We start from the raw sequence: 18,379 nt of genomic DNA on the forward strand, positions 1-18,379 counted from the left end.
CTTTTATTCGAAAAGCGTGAAAGGGGTTGATAATTTTGGCTAGTGACCTAAAAGAAAACAGATACAAACCTCTCGTAGACAAGTGTAGATGGGACACACCAGCACCCTGAACGGCTCGCCGGAGCTCCTCATGGTACCAAACACTTCGCACAAGAAGGTGATGAAACCCAACCACCGCTCCACATCTGACTGCTGGAGCTCCTCGCGACAGGAAAAATCCCTCTGAGTGGAAAAAGGATGCTTGGTTAGTTTAGAAAACACACTGAAACATTCCCGGTTATCCAGCTTCAGTAGCTGTGTAGTACAAGTAGGCAGTGGGTAGGTAGGTGTTAAATTCATAAGTGAAGATGGTTAACCATCTTCCTGGCAGAACCATTAATCATTATTAACAACTTTTCCATCTCTCTAATGGGATTTTTTGGTAGGTGGCACATATATTAACCTTGTTCCTCAACGTACTTGAAGCCAAAAAGCAGCTTGAAAATGCATTAAAAAAATTCCCAAATTTCTTTTAACTGCCAGAAGTGGATGCGAGTGTGTTAATTTAGTTTGAAAGTGAAGTGTGGTGAACTGTGTGGTGCTGTTAAAGTGCCGGGGTTAATATGTGTTAATGCTTAATGTGCACTTGTAAAGATGTTATTCAGCAGATTAAAGTGAAACTTTATCAACAATCAGAGCCGCTCGCTCTGCTGCCTGTTGGGCTGCTGAACGGCTACACTAAAAGTCTGCCTGTGCACAAACAACGGAGACGTAAAGAGGTTTGGCAGGAAGCTCCGCCCATTTAAAAACAAGCGCAACACGCGCTCAAAATTAAACTAAAATGATTCAGCAAATTATCATATCATATTATAATATCAAAAGGTGTCAACAGTAATAGACAAAAAGGGGCCCCTGGGACTTCTGAGCTGTGTTAAATATTTCATTATGAGAAAGTCTGACTATGTTCAAGCAAAGCCACAGCAGACGCACAGTAATTCCACCCCGTACTGAGATCCAGGGGCCTGAAAGCAGCATCATTAATTAAAGCTTTCATGAGCCCACTTATGACATTTAAAATGTTTTAAAGCAAAAAAAAAAAAAAGTCAAAATGTCAAAGACAAGGGGGGAGGGGGGGCATGCTGGCTGGCTAGCTAGGAAGTGGATTTTAAAGTGAGGAATAAAAGAAAAGAAGGGACCTGACAGCTGAGATGAAGAGGGGGTGAATAAAAAAAAAAGGGGGGGGGGGGTGTAAAAGGATCAAGGCAAGATTCACTGCTGCTGGATTTGGGATAAAAACAAGTTTAGCATCTAAAGGAAGAGGTGGAAAAACACTAAAGCTCAAGGGAGGAGGAAAAAGAAGAGCGTAGGAGTACGGGGGGGGGGCATAGAAGCGGATGGGTTAACATTTAGTCCTTGCCGGCATCAAGGATGTGTTGTATGTCTACTTCTAGTTTGTCTGCTGCTCTCAGGAGTTTGCGAAGGGTGAAAGGAAAAGTTTGGCGGGTGAGAGATGCACTTGGGAACTATGCAGGATGAAGTAGTGAGGCAGTGGCCTGTGTCATTCTAGGTGAGGGGAGGGTGATAAGATGGGGCAGCTCTGGAATACAGAGCTCATGAGGGATGAGGAGGAAGGGGGAGTGAAGTATGCAACGGCGAAGGGGATGTTTTCACGGAGGGTGCGAGACTGGAACGGTGCAGTTAAGTGAAGACACGGAGAGGAAAAAGGGGGAACGGGTTTCTTTCTTCCCCCCTGGGTGTTTAGATTAGCTGCTGTGCCCACTGACATTTACGGCGTCTCACACACAAACACACACAGTGGGCTTCCACCTGAACGTTCTCAAAAAAGCAAAGCTTGAAAGTAGCTGCTGAAATGACAGATTATTATGTTAAAACAGGGGTAGGCAACTCCAGGCCTCGAGTGCCGGTGTCCTGGAGGTTTTAGATGTGTCCATGATCCATCACAGCTGATTTAAAGGGCTAAACGACTCCTCAGCATTTCTTGAAGTTCTCCAGAGGCCTGGTAATGAACTAATCATTTGATTCAGGTGTGTTAACCCAGGGTGCGATCTAAAACCTGCAGGACACCGACACTCGAGGCCTGGAGTTGCCTACCTCTGTGTTAAAACATAGAGTATAAAATATGATGTTTAATGCTCATTTAAACTTCTTGTTTACAATAACTCATGCATTTCAAGGCATAAAATGGCAGGTACAGTCAGGGGGATTCAAACATTAAAGCAATAGACTGGACAAAAGATTTTCTGGGTCATTATTGCTTCATCTGAAAATGCTGTTTTGGTTAATCAATTAAAAGTGTTTAGTCTATTCCCAAAATATATAAAAAATGATTCAGACTAGAGGTTTTGTTGCTCTACAAACAATTAAATATGAAACTGTTTTCTGCTTAATTTTTAATGATTAACTGCAAAAATGGTTTAGCTGGAAGCTCAACAGTGTGACATGGATTTAAAATATCTAAATTCAGATTTACCAGATTTATCATTTTGACCAGTTTATCATAGTTACTCATGTTCTCACAAACAGATTGGATACAATTGCCAATGCCACCCCATTCACTTGCAGACTTACTGACTGACTCCATCTGCCTTTTTTGATGCAACAACGTTGTTTTAAAAACACTAACTAACTGCAAGTGGTCACAGACCTCATCCCCATCTTCAAAGCAGCTATTTCAAAAGGCAACAGGCTCTCAAGTTCATTGCACATGGCTGCAAACACTGTTGTTTTTTTAAGAACAGTTTAGCACACAACGTTTTTTCAGTAAAAGTTACTATTTAAAAAAAATCCCCCCCCCCCCCCCAAAAATAAATAAATAAATAAATAAATTACACCTGCTTCAGTATTTAGAGAAAACATTAAGGAGCCAGGATAAGCTTTGGACGCCGTTGTTGTCATCTCACCTGCAGCATGTTGAGCAGCAGCGATCTAAACTTGGTCCCCTCCACCATGAACAGCGCCATCTTGTCGCAGAGCCTCGCAGCTGTTGCCGCGAAGCTCCTGTCCGACACGGCCTTGGAGTAGATCGCGCCGACCACCTGAGCGAGGGTTTCCTCCGAACGGGCTGAGGACTGCGCCTCCTCCATGAAGGACGCCAGCTGTTGCTCTACTCCACTGCTGTTGCTCCTCATGCTGTTGAGAAGCGCCACTAGTCGGTCCATATTCCGTGATCCGGGGCCCGACTGCTGCACGCATGCTTCCTCCTGAGGGGAAAGACGGGATAATGCATGTAAGTGGTTGGTGAGGATAATGATATTAGATTCAGAGCACAGTAGATTTCAACACAAATCAGATGTTCCTACAGAGAAATAAATGTCAGCTAATCTGACACATGAGTTGCGATGAATGACAAAGCAAGTTGAGTTAATGAGAATGTTTAGGAAGTTTATACGTCATGTTTCTTTCCTTAGGGAACAGTTGCTCTAGTTAAAGTCCTGAATATGTGGACAGACATATTAAAGCTCATTTGTAGCTTAAATAGCAAATGCTTCAAAAATGGTACAGTTTCACAGTGATGCATTACTCTGACTAGTAATGATCTCTCATGTGAAATTAAACACCATTGAACTTTTCTGTTTTGGGTTTTTTCTGTTTTACTAAGTTCTCTCACAGCGGAGAAAAAGTCCTGGCTTCAGTGCCAGTCATTGTTACATTTCTTGTTGAAACACATCCCAATAACCTCTGACAGTTCCATGTTTGGGTACAGACACTTCTTGTACTGGGTTGACTGACTTGGTCAGTGGAAAAAGGGTCAGCAGTTAAGTTCAGTGACGTACACGGGCCACAGCTTTCAACATTTTCTTCTTTATAAGCTGTCATATGATGATTTTTTTTTTTTTTTTTTGCTGAAACATTCCTCTTCTATCATGCAATGTCCTTGACACTCCCACAGAAATTGTCACAGAAACTCTAATTTACATTCATAACCACTCAAGATTTTTCACATAGAGCACTATCTGGGGTGTCATTTTAAGTGGATAGCCACCCTGGCTCCGATTATTGCTATGTTGGCTCAGTAGACATAGAGTGAGCCAAGGCAGGTATGACTGATACTGTATTTCCAGTTTTCCTATATCCTTTTCCAATAACGTTCTGGTTCAAAGGCAAGTTTATAACTATGTTTATAATTAAGCTGATTAGAAAAATAGAGATAAATCACAGGTATATCCATTTTTCTTACATTGAGCCTTTGTACCTATTAACTGTATTATTAACTGTATTGTTACACATTGTTTTCCATTGTTAACTGTCAATGCCACTGGGAAAAAAAGTGTAGGAGTATGAGTGAAAGGAGGGAAAAGAACAAAGCAGGCAGTGGGTTCGTTATCATTTAAAAGGTGGGGACTCATGGCACAATTATAATGTGTTTCCCTTGCTCAGCTACCATTCTAACAAAGCAGGGAAAGGGTTGCAGAGATGCACCTCCTAAACTGGTGACCAGAAATAGGACGGGCCCACCTGCCCCATCCCTCTCGCCACAGAGGAATCCTGGCAGAAACTGATGCGAGGAGGCCAGCATGAGCAGCAAGGTGGCCGTTTCATTTCACTCGATTTCAGGTGGCTCGAGTATTGGGGAAAAAAAAAAAGTAAAAAATTGAGTCTGATCTAGCGGGAGGCCCTGCTGCTGCTCGTATTAGATGAATAAATTCACCTTCCACCTGTTCCCTGCTCATCTCGCCGTGTGCACGCAGAGTTGTAGCAAAATATATGGGATTTAAAATCGTCTGCAATCAGACTACTGCCAAGCAACAGATTGTGTAGCCCTGCTGAAAGCGCGTGACTTGTAACCCAGTCAAGGTTTTGCAAAATGTTGCGAATACACCAGGTTTTGTCACCAGTTAGGAAAAAACGTTATTGCAAACAACGATGATGCAAACATTAGATGTATTTCTCGGTGCATCCCATCAACCAAAAGTTCCCTTCTAGACTGGTTTCACTGATTCACTGGCATCACAGAGGGTATATTTACTAATTCCTGCCTTGCTGCATCTTGGGAAGTCCCGTGTTGTCAAATCAATGGTCTCCTGGTGGTAATGAATTAGCTGTAAGGAGAAAAAAAAGGGGGGGTAGGGGGGCAGCTACAGTTGGCCAACTCATCAGTTTGGGGCACAGTGGAAAACATCAAAAACTGTTAAGCTAATGCTGGTTTAGTTCCTTCACCTCCTTAGTGAGAACATGTGCTCCCCTCCCTGCCAGTCTGGGTGTGTGTTTCAACCTGAATGCTGTAAAAATGAACAGACAAGCAAGGCAGGGAGGAAAGTGTTTCTCCATGTGTGTACATAATGACAGTGCACCCATGTTTTTGAACTTAATTAAGGTAATCATGAGAGCAAATGGTGTCGTGTGACTGTGTTTGTGTGTGTATATACACATCGGTTCTTGTTGCTTTAATACTGACTGACAGTCACTAAGCAGCTTTTCAGTACCTTGTCCTTTAGTCTCCTCCTCAGCCTCTCCTTTGACGACTGCAGAAGGCAGATTTTGGGCTGCTCCGACTGGCCCTCGCTTGCCTTTCCACTTTGCGGTGTGTTGGGAAATTCCTTGTAAGCCGTCAGATCGGCGAAAGCGGTCGTGTTTGCCGTCGAGTCAGATTTGGGTGACTCACTGAGACTCTTGCTGCTGCAGTCTAGAAGAGGTCTCATGTGCTCGTCACCCAGTTTTACATTCTCAGTCTCTTTGTCTTTGGTTGTTCTTGGGGGTACTCCTTTATCACCGGTAGTGTTTGTCTGTCCATGCCCCTGACCTTTCTGATTGTTGTGCCAACGCCGGTTCTGGCTGTATCCGTGATGTAAGGGCCCTCCTTGGCGCTGCCCATGTCCTCCTTGATATTGGCGTGGGGGTCGACCGGCACAAGTGTTTCTGTTATCTCCCTGTTCTGCTGAACTCTGCTGTTGCTGGTTTGGTGACTGCTGCTGGTTTTGATCCCTCTGCTGCTGCGGTGACTGAGGCTGGTTCTTCCCTCCTCCGCCACCTCCGCCGCCGTGAGGCCGCTGCTGTTTCCTGAAATGAGGGCAAGTTTTAGGTGCAGTGTAATGAAATGGCAGCCGCCTTATATCTTAAACGGCTCTGTGACACTGTGACGCACCTTCTCACAAAGATCAAACATTATTCTTGTGAGAACCTCTACACAAAAGCACTAACCCACCACTACTGAACTACATCTAGAAAATCAAAAGCCCAGTGCCTGCTTACATGTGGACGCACAGTGTGTCTGTGTTTTCCTGTCCTGCATTGCTGTGTCCTTTTGCTGCACTGGCTCTGGGCTTGACAAGCCGCTGACATATGGTCCAAGGGATTAGTCACCCTGGCACTGAGAAGGCAACCTATTATTTGCCTCAGCCAGTGAACTAGCTCAAAGGGTAGCAGCAGCTAGCAAGCATTTGTTTAGATATACCTAACTGTATCCATGTAGGCAATTTAATGTTAATTTTTGACTGATGTGATCTGTAAATGAAGGAAATGAAATCAGTATGTTTAGCATATTGGTGTAGGTGGTTACAAACTTTACTTGCAAATGAACAGTAGCTAGTTGCCAAATATTATAAATTAGCATCTATACGGTTGTTTAACTATTGTACATGAACCCAGTAAAACGTATACAATGAAACGTCATGGTGGAGGGGTGGGGCGGCTGTAGCTCAGGAGGTACAGCGGGTCATCTACTAATCAGAAAGTCGGTGGTTTGATCCCTGGCTGCTCCCGTCTGCACGTCAAATATCCTTTGGCAACAGACTAAAACCAAGCTGCACTCAGATGTATCCTTTGGAGTATGAATGTTAGATAGAAAGCACTAGCGTTTAAAAAAACAAAACAAAAAAAGGATAAAAATTATGCTCGTGTGAATGAGGCAAGTTGTATAAAGCACTAAGAGTGTTCAGTTACAGTATAAAAGTGCTGCATAAGGACAATTTAAATAATAGCTTAAATCTGGAACGTCAAACTCATTTTGCGTACATGGTGGGTCACACCACTCACCTGTCTGTCCATGTATAGACGATTAACTACACATTGAATCGCTCAGATATTTCATGATATTATTTATTTATATTTAGTTTTTCTACACTTCTGTAGTTGAAAGAAATCTATCAGCGTGACTCTTTGGGCTTAAAATGTAGTTAATAAATGTGCAAAGTTACAGAACAGAAAGTTTTTGTTAATTCACAGAAAATGTCCTTTTTTAACTTTGAAACCATTGTTTTTTTTAAAAAAAAAAAAGCAATAAACCCCAGAAATATTTCTCTCACTGAATTTTTTTTAATCTATTACTTAAATACTTAAGTCGTATAAATGGCTGTGGAGGAGGTCTGTCAGCAGCAAACTCTGTAAAACCTACGAAGTTAAATGTCTAAAATTGACACCGTCCTTCTAATTTTTCAGAACCATCCAGTGGGCCAGATTGGAGTCTCTGTTGGGCCAATTCTGGCCCCCGGGCCGTGTTTGACACCCCTGACTTAAATGGTTCAATTAACTGGTAGTGGCACGCTGATAGGCATAGCCTGTTAAGTTACTAAATAAATTACAAAGCACAACAGACTTTATGTTGGATTTAAGGCTTAGTTGTCCAACATTTGCTGGATCAAGGTTGTCCTGTGAGGATCGGCTTTCTCTGTTTTAAAGCAATGTAAACTGAAATATTCATGGTTTGGGGAGAGAGTTTTGCGCATGATATTTAAGGAATTTTTTTCTACAAATAATTGATTCCATCAGTAATAAAAAAAACAATTAGCTTTTTTTCCTGTCTGGCAGCTCTCTCGGTAAAGGAGTGTTTGTGTGAACGTATTTATCGTTTTTGTGCGTGTGTTCATGTGGTTTATGTCTCGCCCGGCCTCCCTCCTCCACTCTCTGGGAGGTTGAAGCGGTTCCCTCTGTAAAGAACGACAGCGCCTCTTTCACAGGAATGATTTTCTTTTGCATCAAAAAATTACCCTGTAACTTTTCCTGTATTTAAAAAAAATATATTTATTTTTTTAACCAGTGCTTTATTTTAATCACTAAATTATCTGGCTTATGGTCATTGTGAGCGACCAATTTAACAGTCCCCGCTTTGGTGTCCAAGTTATTTTTTACATTTTTGATTAGGCTGAGCTGTAAACAGATGGTCCTGCAGTTCTATTTTTGAGAGAGTTTACACCTGAGGGGTATTTACTGTAGGTTTAAGACTAAAGAATCAGATGCCTTACGGATTAGGACTTCAGTGCTAATGATGATGTTTAATTTGCTAAGCTGCTCACTGCAAGACAAGAGAGCTGAGGAATATGACACGTCTGTCTTTGACACACACACACACACACACACACACACACACACACACACACACACACACACACACACACACACACACACACACACACACACACACACACACACACTCTGATTTGATTCATTAGATATTTACAGTAGCTGTTAGTTCAGGCTCAACACTAATCCATTCTGATCTACTGGTGTTGGTGATGAGGGGTGAAAGTGAGAATGAAATAAAATGTAAATCATATTTAATGACTGTGAGCTCTGCGGTAGAGAGAGCGTTGCTCAGATTGACCGCCCATCAGTCATATTAATGCCAAAGAGATGTTTGCATTAGGGATGGGGCCACTGATGAAATTTCATCTCGCACTGTCTTGTTACTTGGAAACAGACCTGACTCTGGCGTGACCGAGCTTCTAATGAAATGAGAAATTACTTCTTTTTTTTGTCTGAGGATGATGAGTTTGGTAATATGAAGGTATTAACCGGTTTAAATTAGTGTTTGATGTTGCCTGGCGGGCTCCACCTCCTCATTATATGGAGCCATTTGTGTGTTTGATTGAAGGGGGGGGGGGGGGGGGGGGGGGTGAGTACCACACCATTATCTGACCTCTGGGTGTCTTGAGTAGAATCAATCAAATGCACTTTCCACCGTTTTGTACTCAGGTCTTGTTCTGAGCATCTTTCTTATGTTGTCACTAACCTGGCGCAGACTTGACGCTTTCCCCCTGGGCCAGTAGGCAGAAGTACGGTTAACTGGTCTCGGGTGAACTGATCAAATGCTCTACAGACAAGAGAGATGGGGATGCCACAGTGCAGGTGATTGGAAGGATGGATGAAGAGTTGAGTACAGTGGCAGCAGTTTGTAGAAAACAGCAGGGGGGATTTAATGGAGAGCGTAAAAGGAGGAAACGGAAGGTTTTAAGAGAAGGAAAAGCAAAGCGGCAAAGAGGGAAACAAACAAAAACTACAGGTTGATAATGGTCATAAAATCAACAGGCACAAAACTACAGAAAGAATGCTAAGGTAACTAAAAAGGTGAAATTAATGGCCAGACATGATCATTGGAGGAGGCAGGATGCTGATGATCAATCACGACTGTTGCCGTGCACGGTTATGTGGATGGAGAATTCATGGAACCACCGGCTGACCCAGACTGGACAATTGATCGGCCCAGGGGAAAGACACCCGGAGGCCAGACGAGTCAATAACGGGGCCAAAGCTTCATAAAGAACACAACACGCTGGCCTAATGGACTGTGGGGAGATGGGTTTCGACTGCTTGACTGAATATTTGCATTGCTAAGTCTTGAGATTTAAAAGTCCAAAGCATATTGAGCGTGTGTGCATACATGCATGCAGAGCTTTTATTGATTACACTCAGTAAAGCAGGCGTTTCATGGTGGGTGCAGAAGAAGCAGCAGACCTCTTTCAGATGTCTGTCACACACCATTTTCTGTATAATGCATTCTATGTTGATGATTTTTAAAAAAAATAATTTTGCAGTTTCCATCACTCTAAATTTGAGAATCACTCACATTAAATAATTTTGACTATTTAGTTAACAAAACAAAAGGAAAACCCTCAAAATATTGGCTATGGTTAATAGGAGGGTTATCAATTATTCAGTATGGCTCATTTACCTGATGTTGGCTTAAAATGACATGTCATATACACTCACAGGTCACTTTATTATTTAAAACTTGCTAGTATTGGGTGTAACCCCTTTTGCATTTTCCCTTAATTCTTTATGACACAGATTCAATAAGTTGCTGGAAACATTCCTCAGAGACTTTGGCTCATATTGGCATGACGGCATCACACAGTTGCTGGAGTCTGTGCATGCCATCTGAGTGCAGTGAACTCATTGTCATTTTCAGGAAACCAGTTTGAGATGATTTCATGTGATTGGCTGATTAGATATTTGCGTCGAGCGTGTGGCCGGTGAGTGTGTGCATACACGCGATAAAACAGGTGCTATAAATAATCGCAGTCGTTTTGTAATGACAGCTCTTCAAAGACATCGCCAAGTGCCACACAATGCATTTACTTCACAGGCTTAATGAGTCACTGAGCGGGGATAAGCCCTGATATGAAATCGTGAGTTCAGCAGGGCACATAAGGCTCGTACTAGAACTGAGATGTATAAAAACGGAACCAGGCCTACTTTCATCTTCATAAATCTAACAGAAAGTGTGCATTTCTGGTTTTCTCTTTTTGTATTTTTTTGTTGGTGCACAATTTCATGCCTCTGGCCCCAGATGTTTACTCATATTTGAGAGCATAAAAATCATAAAGATAGCGGAACTGTTAGTCATTGCGGTGACATTTAGTCCCACACAAACTGTTTTTAAATCGTTTCAACTCTCAGTTCAACAGCTCCAATGACACTTAACAGGTTTCAGCTATGATGTGTTGTAAATGGGATGTTTATCATCCTCGATTAGTGTTTGTTGTTTGTTTAGTCATGAGTACAGTTAAAGTGATGCTGTGGAGAAAGTGCACTTCTTCCAACAAAGACAAAATTAAGTCAATATGTGTAAAAAGCTTCTTGTTAATTAATAGAATGGGTTTTTTTTAAAGAAAGACTTTAAGGTATGATGAAGAAAGGATCTGCTATGCTCTTTCTTTGCCCCCTTTTTCTGTTTTGAAGCAGAAAGCGGTAAGCAGCACATTCCAGTAAATCACAACTAATTTCAGCCCTGCTTGACGTGCCTACTAAAGTAGAAACACATGCACTACCTCCCCTTTCTTTTCCTTCCTGCCACAGCCAGCCTACACTTTTCCTTTACTCAATCTCTCAGTCCCACTCTGTTTCTCTTTCTTGAGCTTTGTTCAGCGCAGCCTGCATGCCTCGGACAAATAGTCAAATGATCAATAGTTATTTCCATATTTCAACATCTTCTGCTTTTAGCACGTTTGCTCATGTTTTTTTTCTCCTTCTCCTACCTCAGCTGTGTTGAGACATTAGACAAAATAAATCACTAAATACAACGTTTGCATTTACAGTGACTGCTGGTGTTTAGTTGCACAATTACAGGAAAAGATTAGCATGTTTTACAAAGAAACAAATGTGGTAAATGCATTTGATGAGCAGACATGTTAAGCTTTATAAAGACCTTTCACTTTGTTAACTGGCTTTGCTTACTAACCACATGTCGGTAGAAAGGCTTTTAGCTTTGTAATAGGTAGCTCTGTTGGCATGACCCAATCATATCACTTTTTTTTTCATTCTCCTGACCCTCTACATATAAAATCTGCTCCTACTTTTAGCCATTCCACTTTAACTCTACTCCACACTCTTCTTCTCTCAACTCCCAGCTTTTCTTTTTCATTAATAATTGTATTGTTTAAAAAAAAAAATAATTTGCTTTCATGTTTGGCTTGTGAGAACAATCACGGCTTTTTCCTTTTTGCTCCCTGCTTTTCCAGCTCTACTGATCCCCATTTCATGTCCGCCCAGCTTTTTATCCTCTGCCTCATCCCTCATTTGACATGTTTCATCCTTAGCTTCATTTTGCTTTCTGTGTGATGCTTCTTTTTAGTGTAAAGCAGTTGTTTACTGAGGACCAGGGGGAAAATATGGAGTTAAACTACAGTGAATTAAGATGATTTATGAGGGGCGAAAGAAACCATAGTTTATCATTCATTTTTAATCAACTTCCGAAGAAGGTCAGGCCAAAAAAGATTTACAGACAGTTTAGTTCCCAGTAACACAACCGGGTCAGCAACCCTCGGTCACTAGGGGAAAGACCCCTGACAACGATAGGTCGTTAGGGAAAAATGTGTCTGGTTGGTGAGTAGTATGCAGAGGTTGCCAGCTGTCACTAGGTAAAATTGATAGCAAAGAGGCATAAGTGCTGCCCTCAAAAGCTCTTTGTGATTGCTTTGGTTATTAGCAGATTCCCGTAATCACCTGTAATCTGCATGGAAGATGTTGACTTGTCTGCAAACGCCCCCCACTTACTCAGCTAGTGGTAGGGAAACTGTGAAAAGGGGAGTGTACTTCTTTCCCTATCAACTAGATGTTTCCAGAGGGCTGCCTCTAGGCCTGTGTGACTGTGATGCCTTAGGGTGGTAGCTAGCATCACTGGCATCAGACCCATAGTAGCATGATAGGATCGATACTTTGTATGGAAAGTGAAAATCACAGTGGTTTAGTGGTCACAAAAATGTGTTCAGAATTGAAGGTAATTCATCTCATACAGTATGATACCCTGGTCTCCCTTACACAAGCTGCCTTTGCAGGTTAAAAATATCAGTATTGGTAATACTGGCCATGTATTGATAATGGTATTGGATCAATACCAAAATTTGATTGCACAGCACTAGTGGTAGCCTGGTGGCACCTTTGACAGCATGCACTCATCACTGAAAGAAATTTATGGTTTGAAAATGTGAATACACTTCCAGAGTCCACCATCAACAAGTCATTCAGCAGAAACCTGTTTGCCAAGTAATTCATTGTGGTTAAATGTAAATGAATGCAAATTTAACAGAAGGTTGTGACAAGGTTTTCTTGTCAAGATCCCTCTTCGCGTTTAATGTTATTCCTTTTCAGTTGGATTCAGGCGCAGATGGCTGAATGCAAATGTTGGCGGCAGATTCAAATTTATGAGACGAGAGTTGTGTAAATTCCTGACAATTGTGCATAAACCAGACACAGGCCAGCAGTTTCTCTATGTAAAACTTCCCCTAACATGTAAGCTGTAAGGCTGCCTGGGAGCAGAGTGCACGAGAAAACAGGATGGTCTTGTGTTAATATTTCCCATTTAAAAACAAATAGACCAAAACCCAAGCAAACTGATGTTGGTCCATATTTTTGTTCTTTTCTTTCTGCCAAGCCTTCGCTGCTGCGGCCATCAAACATAAATACAAAAGCTCTGGACAAAAGTAATTATCCTCTGAGCTTAAAAACAAGGATAAAAGTGCTTTTTTTCCATTTGAATTAGAGACAATTTCCTCTTTTTAAACCACAAATACAATCACAATATTTTCTCTTCGCTGGTCGCTTAGCAACTGAAGAACAGTTTTCCAGTGACATCAGGGCAGAGAGTGAGAGAGAGAGCGATTTTTCTTTTCTTTTCTTCTTTTAAGGACCTGGTTTCAATGAAGTCAGACTTGGGTGAAATTGGATTTCATTGTATACAATTAAAGTAGATGTGCCAGTGTGAAACCTAGTTTGGACTTGAGATTACTTGAACATTGTAGGCACAAAAACGAGTGACTAAAAAGCTGGCACTTTTTTATTATAGAGACCTAATCAACTTGAAAATGGAGGAGAAACTTGTCTCCTCCGTGCATTTTCTTTATTCCCCATCTGCAGTTGAGTGTGGTACCTGCATTACTGTCTCAACTTTTCTTTGGATGGGGAGAGATGTCAGGGCTATGGGCCTGACTGCACTGACACCAACACAGAAAAATGTTTCCTCTTACTGAGGTAGGTGTGTGTGTGTGTGTAGGCTTACCGTCGGTCGTTCCTCCTGCGTCGGAAGAGCTTTTTGGTGTGTGCAATCTCAGCCTCGTTAGGAAGGGGTGGGAAGACCTGTAACAAGACAAATCACAGAGTAAGAGTAAGCATCGCTGCTTTCAAAACTAGCATAAAGAATATACACATGACTTCAACAATAATCCATTAAAACACACTTGAGTTGCTAGTATGTGCACAAATGTCTACAGCTACAGTTAGAACTGTCCTTGATGATGATTTTGATTTTAAGAGAGTGAAGAGTGTTGAACATCTTGTTCCTTTCCACAGGATGACTAAAGTACTGCTACAAGAATTCTCACAGTAATAGTTGACCAACAATTTTTATTCAGGCTTGTGTGACTGCTGGAACTTTTTCCACAGTACTTGTAAGTCATGGAGGAAGTCCCCCCCCCACGTTTGTGCTTGTGATACTTCTGAAATGAGGAAGTATCGAAGTTCATAGAAACCTGTTTTCAGGATCTTTTTCAAACTGTCCTTCAAGGTACATACTCACTAGCACATGATAAGACACAAGCATATTTTTTTCACAAGACCAGCACCCATTTTTAAAAATCTCAGTACCGCATCAGCTGTGCAAACAACTTCTGGTTTTAAAATTGAACAAAATTGGGGGGAAATGGACCGGGAGTGGAGCCTATATGTGCTGGAGGAAATACACTGAAAATTTCATTCATGAAATGAAGCTCGCAATTTTCTCTCAGCCTGATACTTGAAGTATTCACAGAGATGGTGATGTAGGAAGAAAATAAAGAAACAGGATTAGAAGAAAGAAAAAGACCACACTCATGCTGTGTGTGAAAAGCTAGGCTGTGAGTCTGTGCCACAAAAAGCATTTCAGGTAGGCAGCTCCGCACTGTAAAATGGCAGCTCTCTTACCCTTGGAAGGGCCATAGCCATGGGACTTAAAGGCCTCTTAGCATCTGTTGGTTCATCAGCAACCAATCTAAATTTAGGGTTGGGTTTTGTTTTAGCCACATGCTAAATAGGGACTATTTTAGAAACTAGAATATGCTACATTTCAAATGAAGTGTCACATTTTGGCATAAATATTTTTCTGTTAAAAGCTTTTCTATTTAGGTGTTACAAATAGGAGAACATCCATCGATCTTGTCACAGATGGCTAACACAGACAACCATTCACGCTCACATTTACACCTACAGCCAATCACCAGTTAACCTTGTTTGCATGTTTTTGGACTGTGGGAGGAAGCTGAAATACGCTGAGAGAACCCACACAGGCACAGGGAGAACATGCAAACTGCACTCAGAAAGGCACCAGTCCACCATTTGATTCAAACCCACTTACTGTGAGGCCACAATGCTTATCACTGTACAACTGCGCTGCCCCAAGAAGAAGAATAAAAAGAAAAAATATCCTAATATCCTGTTGGACATTAAGAGTATATAACATACACACTCTATTGGCGATATCTTCTATCCTGTCATTGCTGCTGTTGTTCCTTTGCCAACCACCAGCTCGCCCCAACCGGCTGTGGTGTATTACTGCCCTTCCCCGAGCCTGGTTCTGTTGACGATTTCTTCCTGTTAAAATGGGTTTTTTCCTTCCCACTGTCGCCACTGGTGCTTGCTCATTAGAGGAGGTCTGATTGTTGAGGTTTTCTCTCTAGTGCTGTATGGTCTTTACCTTATAATGCAAAGAGTCCTGATGAGACCGTTGTTATAATTTGGTGCTATATGAGTAACCTAAAACTGAACTGAATAGCTGTTGCATCACTGTAGAGTTCTCATTGGCCATGCAAATAAAAACAGGAAAAAAAAATCCCTTTAAGGCATAAGCCATCTCTCTTCGGAGCTCCCTGCTGGGCAGTGATCCTCAGGGAGTTCCTGGAACTGTTTGATCCACCTATAGTATGTAGAATTGTCCTTGAAGATCTCTTTGATCGGCTGCTTCAAACAAGGATTTCAAACATCCTTTTCATTTCCAAAGGATGACTGAACTATTACCACAGTAATAGCTGAGTGAGAGTTATTGATTGCGATTAGTTTTTCGCAGGCATGACTTTGACAAACTGTACAGTAATAGGATGGCTATGGCGAAAATCCACTGCCTCATGTCATTCACTGCAAACAGACACACTCAGTAATTTACTCAATAATGACCAGTACATTGTGTGTGCGTGTGTGTGTGTGTGTGTGTGTGTGTGTGTGTGTGTGTGTGTGTGTGTGTGTGTGTGTGTGTGTGTGTGTGTGTGTGTGTGTGTGTGTTTATGCACTCTGGAATCATTAGAAGTTGAGCACCAGCAATCATCATACAAATGTATTAAAAAGAAGCCAAGTGTCTAAAACTGCATAAAAATGGATAAGAGAGAGACAAAAGCTATTATAAGCCTCTTTTTTTATTGTACCAATAACTGAACTCAAATATGTTCTGTTTAAAATGTGATAGGAAAGAGGAAAGCAGGATATCCTCACTTTTGTGCAGGTGAAAACAGCAGAGATATGAAAACAAACAATAATTCATTGAGGGACGAGGAACAGTTATTAATGTTCTTTAGTTTAAATCAAGACTTAACACTTCCCAGGGTTTTAATAAATAGCACAAGGTGCCCTGCATTGGAAGCGACAAAGTATAATCAAACAAATAAGAAACATGAGTATGTTTTTACAGTTAGTTCTAACATGGATATTTCCAATGCACACTGTGTTGGATGTCTTACTTACACAGTTCACTTCTTGTGAAAAGGACATAAGACTGTCTGCCATCCATTAAACATCAGCCCTGTCAGTCAAACATCATCATTATGCGCTGTTACCATGGTTACAGGCAGGACTAGCACATGCAGTGTGCAATAAGAGTGAGTGCAGGAGGCTTGGTACTCCTGGTTTCAGGTCTCCCACCCTCATTTTCAAGTACATTGTGTGACACACACACACACACACACACACACACACACACACACACACACACACACACACACACACACACACACACACACACACACACACATTCGAATTTCTGTGTCCCAGGTGTTGTATGTTTTTTTTTCCTTACAGGTGCAGCAGTTGGCGACACGTTGTGTATTTCTATTTGTACTCTATCCTGTCCTGCCTTAGACATTGACATAATGTATACCACATATAATATAATAACTTTTAAATACAATGACCAGAAATGAAGAAATAGTCAGATAAACCCTGAACAAGAGGAGCCTAATCAGAATTTATAGAGCTGAACCTGGCTCGTTTGGCACAACAGTGCATTCAGATCATAATTCTGATTGCAAAAGCTACCAGACAGGACAGGATTTAAAAAAAAGGTGCATGAGGCAGAGTGCTGTGCAGTCTTTGGTCGATGCTGTATAATACTGTATCATCATTTTCTTCTTCTACATAAAAGAATGACAAAAATATGGTCGATATTAAATCTCAAAGATTTTTTTGTCTCATGACTTGATAATATCGACCGTATAATGACAATAATGCCTTTTGATAATGATCACATGAGCACTTTTAATATTTTGTTCCCATTTTTTTTAGTTTACCTTGACATGAAACAGGACTCTTAGACTTTTTAATTCAATGCAAAATAACTAAAATATCAGTACATTTCTGCCGTTATTTTAATGTTAGGAATACATTTAACGAATCATCCATTTACACAATAGATCATAAACAGCCTGAGACGTCGAGAAGTTAGAACAATTTAAGAATTGGTCTCAATTGTTGTTGTTGTTGTTTTTTTTTTTTTTTTTTTTATTCAGTCTGCTGTCATTATAATGACATGCACCAGCATGGCTCCTTGGCTTGCTTTGGTAAGACTGCCGTAAAACTGATAATGACTCATACCTGCGGTTTGGATGAATTTAAATGTTCAGACAACCACGTGTGACATGATGCATTCTTAACAACTTCTAACACAATACGTTCTAGTGCACAAAACAAAAAAAAACCATCCTCCCCTGTAGTTTTTTTTTGGCACACTGCGAAGTGATCCAGTCAGTGCACTAGACTGGATACCCTGGCAAGCCAATTCTGGTTGGTATATGTATGACCACTCTGGTTTAGAAGTAACACGAGAGAGAACTTTTTAGAGCTCCAAGCTTTGGTTTCCATATATTACAGAAGAGTGAGATAAAGTGAAAAGAAAACTGTGTTACAAAAAATGTTTGTCAGCGATTCTTTAGTCCTGTAATGACTTATGCCAGCCTTTCATAAACTTCCTCCAAGGACTGTGAGTACACACAGAGTACAGAACATACCTGTACAGCATCGCACTGCAAACTCAGACATCATCTAAAAACACTCAGAAGAAAAACTGAAGAGCCCAAAATTATTATAGTTGAATTCTGATGGAAATCTGAGATGCAAAGAGTCTGGAAATGTAAATAAACACATGCTTTTAGCCTCTAACAAACTAACCCATATTATAGACTCTGCCTTTGTTCCCTCATAATTTAACTCTTCTTACCACTGGAATGATCTGAGAGGGAGGAAAACAGAGAAACTGTTGCATGTTTAGCTACTGTAGTTCTCCTCTAGGATATCATTAGCTATAATTCTGCCCTCAAATGGTAACCAGATGACAGTGAGTGCACGCGCGCACACACACACACACACACACACACACACACACACACACACACCCCACCACCACCACATATTTCTTAAACTCTCTACTTGCTGCATT

General features: G+C 41.2%; 1 protein-coding gene across 3 annotated transcripts in view; it reads right to left on the minus strand.

The window, feature by feature from the left end:
* The window catches only part of ctif (CBP80/20-dependent translation initiation factor), a 61,881-nt gene that overhangs the window by 10,897 nt on the left and 32,605 nt on the right, over nt 1–18,379 (minus strand). For 2 of the 3 annotated variants that reach the window (XM_080875445.1, XM_080875444.1), the window contains exons 8-12: nt 13,709–13,785; nt 8,945–9,025; nt 5,424–5,997; nt 2,901–3,200; nt 70–222 (exon numbers count right to left, since the gene is read on the minus strand). In XM_080875445.1, the coding sequence (XP_080731571.1) occupies nt 70–222; nt 2,901–3,200; nt 5,424–5,997; nt 8,945–9,025; nt 13,709–13,785 (1,185 nt within the window). The remainder of the gene's footprint in view (nt 1–69; nt 223–2,900; nt 3,201–5,423; nt 5,998–8,944; nt 9,026–13,708; nt 13,786–18,379) is intronic. The other variant, XM_080875446.1, reaches the window with a different exon arrangement.

The sequence above is a fragment of the Rhamphochromis sp. 'chilingali' genome (assembly GCF_963969265.1).
Source record: "Rhamphochromis sp. 'chilingali' genome assembly, chromosome: 2".
NCBI lineage: Eukaryota > Metazoa > Chordata > Actinopteri > Cichliformes > Cichlidae > Rhamphochromis > Rhamphochromis sp. 'chilingali'.